Here is a 7,072-nt window from a genome sequence, read left to right on the forward strand (position 1 = left end):
AAGGATGGCACCAAACAATCAGGGGGTTAACCATCAAATTTGCTGAAGGTGTTATTGGTAATGCTCTTTACATCGATTGGGTGAGTACCGGTCATATTAAAGTCAACTTTGTATCACTATTTGCCTTGTAGATTGGGCTTTGGAGATAAGTCATATCACACGTGGTAAGCACAGTTAATAGCTGATTATTACCCAGTCAATTCCTCAAGATATAACTGGACACAACAGATAGATTATGGCATGACGACAGGATGAACAGCTTGAGCCATTAAGAGCATGACTGCTCCTTGATTAACATAAGGAAGTGGGATGAACGTTAATTGCCTCAATCTTTTGGCTTCTTTGGGCAGACATGCCCCTAACTATAGAAGCTTCCGTAGCTTCCGTTTTGTTTGTCATCTACTGAAAGTGAGTATGTCGTCTTCTGAAAAGAAAAGAACAATTTCTTCTACTAAACGCGATCAGAAAACTGGAGAGAATAGAGATTCCTGGAGACGCTCGTTTGATAGTGAAGCAGAAGCTAGTTCTCATCCTTTAATAGAATATCCTTCGGTAAGCAAAACCAACTGCCATTATATACTTGAGTTTAAAATCATGTATTTTTGTTATATAACACATCTTGTTTACATGTAGAGGGTTTTGTACTGTATTAATTTAGAATGTTTAATAATGTGAAAAGGGTAGAAACAAAGTGAACAATAAGTGTTATATATTATTATAATATATCTATACAAAACTTATATATCTGTAGTTGATTTCATTGTAGAAAAACTTGTCTAACAATATACATGTGTCTTATGATAATGGTTGATTTCCTAGTATTTAATGATCTAATTAGGTGATTACAAATAATGCACGAGATCATTTTATTATGGAGTACACAGAAACCTGTTAAAGTCAATGTAGTTGTGTCTGCTATGTTAAGCTATTTCGTTTTGCCAACTGTAATGTTGTTTCAATTCTATTTAACACTTTTATGTGACAAATTTATAAGGTTGTCTTATCATATAATAATATTACTATAAACCTTCTTTTTTGCTTCAGCCATTGGAATTTGTAGAGAGTCTTGTTGTTCAACCTGACCTCACATTCAAAATTCTCATAGTTGGTAATCCACATGTGGGCAAATCCTGTTTCTTGACAAGATTATGTTCTAATACATTTACTTCAAGATATGCCTCTACAATTGGTAAGAATATCATAACTTAATATTATTTAGGGACTATATATGATGGAACTAAAAATGATATGTTGAGAAGTCACAAACTCAAAACATGATTGATTGTTATTGTATGAACTTGTTACTATAGTAAGAAACAATAGTATAACTTGGTTAGTGTACTCAGTAATGAACTTTGACCTGTTATTTCATTCAATGTACACAGTTAGAAGTCTTCCATAAAATTAAAAAATTTTTGTTGTAAACTAGATACCCTTTTTAAGGAAGAGCCCATGAAATGAGTAAGGTGTGTAGCTAACAGCAGGATGTTTTCTTTGTAAAATAGCTATTGTGTATTTGAAAAAGTCAATCTGCTTATTTTACTTTATCATTATTGCTAACAATAACATCTATGTTATAAATACACAGCCAACATTGTCAAAGAATTGTTTGTAGATATCGTAGTCAAAATGAAACCCCCCTTTCTTCACAATAAGTGTTATAGTAGTCTACATAATACTTAGAAAGACTGTTAGCATATATGCTGTACTTAGAGTAACCTGTTTTTTGAAGCATTAAGAAGTAAAGAGTATATCTTAATATGGGGATATGGGAACTATTGGTTTGTTTCATTCATTGTTGTTATTTTCTGGATGTATGTAATGTTTCAGCATGAGCAAATAGCTGACCAAACACACAATAGAGCAACTACTATAACTTGAGTTATGAAGTCTCCTTAACTTTTGCACAATGACATTTAAATATATGACCATGATGTTGTTATGATGATAATGGTACATTATTGTTTCAATTACAGGTGTAGATTTTTACAGTCGTGCTATTCGACTCAATGATGAGATTATATCATTACAATTATGGGATAACAGCTGGACAAGAAAGGTTAGTTTAATTATTGAGCTATGTGAGGGAGTATCTACATTATATATATTACTTTACATGCCATATTGTTTAGCACAAGGTGTGATGTCAACATTTATTTGCATAAACCTAATGGGCTAAGGTTTAGGGATTATTGGGGTTTGAGAAACAGGACTGTGTTCTAATAATGTTCTGTTTATACTGGCTTCAAGATAAGAATGTACAGGTATTTATTCCAGGAAAATGGAAATGCATTACTTTGTGCTTTTAATGCAAAATATTTGGCATGCTGTCATTAGTCAGTATATGGTTTCACTACTGTGCTATTGGTAGGGAAAAATGATATGGTTGAATAAATGCTACCTGATATGCATGTTCATTGCATTTGCACAGGGTGTGATGTTAACATGTAAATCTAATGGGCCTATGTTTAGAGTTTGAGAAACAAGACTGTTTTCTAATAATATTCTGTTTATACTGGCTTCAAAATAAGAATGTATAGGTAATTAATTACTCCAGGAAAATAAAAATACAATACTTAGTGCATACCTGTGCTATAACCTGAAATATTTGACCAAATTATCATTAGTGAGTGTATGGCTTCAATGTTTGTTATTGGAAGGAAAGAGATTTAGTTGAATAGATGCCACCTGGTATATATGTTCATTGTGCTATTTAATGGCTAATCTTTGGCCTCAACTGTGTTGTGTAGATTGTAATCTCCAAGAGGACATTAAACCTCTGACAGTATTTTGCTAAAAAACATTACAGCTATATGAGAAAAGTAATGCTTTACAGAGCAATTATCATTATCAACTTTCAATCTGTCTGTGTGCTATCACAATTCTCGTAAATGTAGTTTAAAATAAAAAATTTTTTTAGGAAATGTTACTGAAGCCATAGCATGATATTGACTTCCTGTTGGGCTATACATTATACATATCTTGAATATTATTACAAAAGGACTGAAATTTAAGGAATTAAGACTCTTATTCTTAAGCAAACCCTCTAACTATAATCTTATACATTTATCTTTTCTTATTAGATTCCAGTCTGTTACTAGAGCATATTATCGAGGTGCTCAAGGTGTTATTTTAATGTATGATATCTCAAGAGAAGAGTCTTTTATTGCCGTTAAAAGTTGGATTAACTCTATACAAGTGAGACCATCCCTGTCATTATGATAGTTAATTACTTCTTATTTACTTTACTACTTGCATAGGAAAACATGGATGAACTTCCTACATCTCTTTTTACTTGTTGGTAAATAAAGTAGATCTTGAAGAAAATGGTAAGAGAGAAGTATCATATGAGGCAGGAGAATCATTTGCTAAAGTAAGCATATAAAGATTTGTTTTGTTAGCCATACACTTTTACAATAACTTTACTTACTGATAATCAAAATAACACTTCCTTTTTGAAATCATAGATATTAGAGTATCTATTGTGAAATCAAAATAGTGAGCATTAAGCTATCCCATTGATCAACAGTAACTAAGACCACCATATTATATATTCATATTTACTTTTCTGCACTACTTTATTAATCAACTTAATGTCAGTTCTTAGAACAGACTTTGTATCATAACATTGTAATGCTGGCATGAAAATATAATTATATACAGGATGCTTATGTAAACAAATTTATAACACCTGCTAATAACACATATAATTACTATGTGTCTGTCATTGGCCTTGACATTATTAGATTTTTCACATTTTTTTATTTTTTTTTATTTTAGAGATACAATGCTGATTTTATTGAGAGCAGTGCTAAGACAGGATATAACGTGGGTAATGCCTGTCTAAAATTAGTGAAGTAAGTATAATTGTACAGTTTCATATGTGCTTACTTTTAATAATGTGGTACTTTCATGTTTAACGTTGTCATTTTGAAATTCAGTATTGACCTTCTATGTTTTCATACCAGGATCTATATGTTAATTGAAATGTCTTATAATAGACTATCATTGACCTCTTATATAAATATTATATTATTTCAGATTTTTGTTTTTGACATATATTGAGTTGTTAATTGATATTTAATTGATATTTTTTTCAATTAGTCATTTAGTACAAGAGAGTAGAGCACAAGGTGCTGCTCAAGCTAACAGAAGAGTTTTAGTTCACCTGATACAAAGAAACGTCCATGTTCCTGTTAAAAAATGACGTCTCTGCTATATTGTACAAATCTGAAATTTTTTTTTACTTATATCATGTCATTAAAGCCTCACTTTAATCTTTTGTATAATAATACATAATTATTATATATTATTACATTTCTTTATTCAAGTTTACTCAGCAGTGTATTTTGAGTTTTTATCCCTTGCAACTTTGTAAGCAATAATTTTCTAGTCACACCCACTTTAATTTAATGGATGCTTTACTTGATGACGTTAGACGTCTTCCTCTTATTCAACAAAGAGCAGTAGCTGCTATTGTTGGAGCTGTAGTAGCTGATGCAGCAGGTACTTATACCATATTATATTGTAGCTATATGAAGTTGTATCAGTAATAAAAGTGTCTAGTTTAACTTTTGACATGTACATATACACAACATATACTGACATACATATACTTCATAATATTAAGTCGACTGAGTGTGTTTATACAGATTTAATTCTGACACAGGATCGAACAACATTACAATTTTTTGTACACATGTGGGTCACTAATAGTAGTTGTAACAAAATATCATGTTGTCGACAAACAATTAAACCTCTAACTTGTATCGGAATTATTGATCTACATGTGATTAGACTTTAATATGTTAGAATATCAATGGTACATGATCCAATAGTCTTGTAAGTGTAAGGCTGACTGTTCGAGACAGGAAGGACACTGATACACATATTAAAATATTAGCATTTAAATTACCTATTAAACTTCACTGAATACATGGTTCTCAAGTAATTATCTATTATATATTCAAACACATGGTATATTTTGAGCTGAAAAATTGGTTGTGTGGCCATAGATGAAAAAAAAATTAGGTGTCCTTCTAAATTTAAAAAAAATATTTTTCTTAGCTTCTACCTCTAAGTTATAATGTGCTTAATGTATAATATATAATTTGATCATTTATAATAATTTTTTATAAATCTTAAATTCTATTACTCTTCAGGTTACCTTACATAGATAATGTATTGTGTTTAAATGTCTTTAAAAATATTATTATGTAAATAATCTTTTTAGCTCAGCCACTTCATTGGATATATGATGATGAGGCCATTTTTTTAAGAGCTGTTGCAAGTAATCCCAATAATCCAGAATACTTTGAGCCATCACATAATCCATATTATAATATTCCATGTGGTCACAAAGTCCTTTATGGAGATCAGCTAATAGTGACACTCAGATCTTTAGCAGCTTGCAAAGGTATACCTATTAACACAGATATAATGCTTTTTTTTACTTAACATTCAGTTTAATGTACTCTTTATCTGTAATGCTCTAAATACTTATAAGTAGTGGCTATTACTAAATATATTTAATTGTCTAATTACAATTACATTATAATTACTTCCCCTATAGAAAATGCTGATTACAATTACATTACAATTACTGAGATACTGTAATCATTAATGATCATTACAATTACAATTACTGATTACAACAACCTGCTAGCTACTATTAAATAACTTAATTGTATTGGCTCCTTTCTATGTTCTCCAGATTTAATTAAAGTCTATTTATATTATATGATAACTTGTTATTTTTTATTGTAGTTTAGTTAATATCATGTATGTCTATTTGTTGTAATTAGTTTTATTATAATTTAAAGATAGATATTTAACATCAAATAGTGACCGTTAATGAACAATAATTATCTCAATTTCATGTAGGATTTGATATCTCACACTCAGCTAAGGAGTTTTATGAAAGTTTCGGTCCTGGAACTAGTTATGATTCCCCTGCTTCTTTCATTATATCGAAGGAGAAGTCCATTTATCATATCCAATTAATGGTCCATGGCTAAACAGAACAATGAGACGTTTCATACATTTGTACTCTGATGGGAAAGGACTGCTGTTGACATTATTAATGATACTTCTGATGATCCAGATTGATTGCTAGGGCACTACCTTTAATTCTATTATATACTAGTTAGTATTAATTGTATTTACACAAAGGTCTGCTTTTCCTTATTTAATTTTTAGTTTTCTTCATACTATTAAAAATACTATTAGTACTTCATTAAAAATAATTCATTTCCACAGTTTTCAACTATTATTCTAATATTTTCTTTTTAATTATAGTTCTCCTGACTTAGAGTCATACACTAAACGTATTACTTCTATGACACATCTAGTGATGTCTCATTGACAGTAGCCAGTGTAGCAATTGAATTAATAAAACTCTATATTCTTAGTGGAGAGATGCTAATGGAGAGAGCATTATCATGAAGGAAATTGACAATTAAGGTCAGCATTATTTTGTAATGTATTTGCAATGACAATTTATAATATTAATATGGGTAAATTAAAAATTTTAGAAATTTATGTTGGATATCAATACGAATATACGAAACAAGGAGTGTTATAACCATAGGTCTCACTACACATTGAGTATAAACCTTTAGTTTGTGACTACTATGTAAGAATTTTATATTGCCATTTTCACAGTGATCTTGCTTCAAATATTTTGTACTACCATCCTTACATTTCACGAAATGATGTTTTTAGAATTTCATTTACTTACTTGTTTTTTAAATTACATTAAATTATTATCTTTAAATTTATAGTGGTTTATTGTAACATACACTAACATTTAAATGTTATTATAATCTCATCTGATCAGCATTCTCAACTTCATTGAACCTTTGTATATTCTATCATCACATTTATTATCTGACTCATCAAGAGAATATGTAACAAATAGGCTGTCAAAATAAATATTTTTCTATGACTTAAAAACAAAACATTTTACAAAAGTTGACCTCTTATTGAATTGTTAGATAATTGTTTTTTTTTAATAGTAGTTTTGTTGGAGCAACACTGTTATGTCTCTCCTGTTTTTTTTGAATGGTCTTTT

General features: G+C 29.8%; 1 protein-coding gene across 1 annotated transcript; it reads left to right on the forward strand.

Annotated features, from left to right (window-relative positions):
- Positions 1–414: 414 nt before the first annotated feature.
- On the forward strand, positions 415–3,832 carry LOC121391268 (the record flags this gene model as incomplete). The annotated part of the gene is made up of 4 exons (XM_041522956.1): positions 415–552; positions 1,045–1,189; positions 1,977–2,059; positions 3,781–3,832. Coding segments are annotated over exons 1-4 (418 nt in total), but the record flags the coding sequence as incomplete, so codon positions are not given.
- Positions 3,833–7,072: the final 3,240 nt, after the last annotated feature.

The sequence above is a fragment of the Gigantopelta aegis genome, unplaced genomic scaffold (genome assembly GCF_016097555.1).
Source record: "Gigantopelta aegis isolate Gae_Host unplaced genomic scaffold, Gae_host_genome ctg2030_pilon_pilon, whole genome shotgun sequence".
NCBI lineage: Eukaryota > Metazoa > Mollusca > Gastropoda > Neomphalida > Peltospiridae > Gigantopelta > Gigantopelta aegis.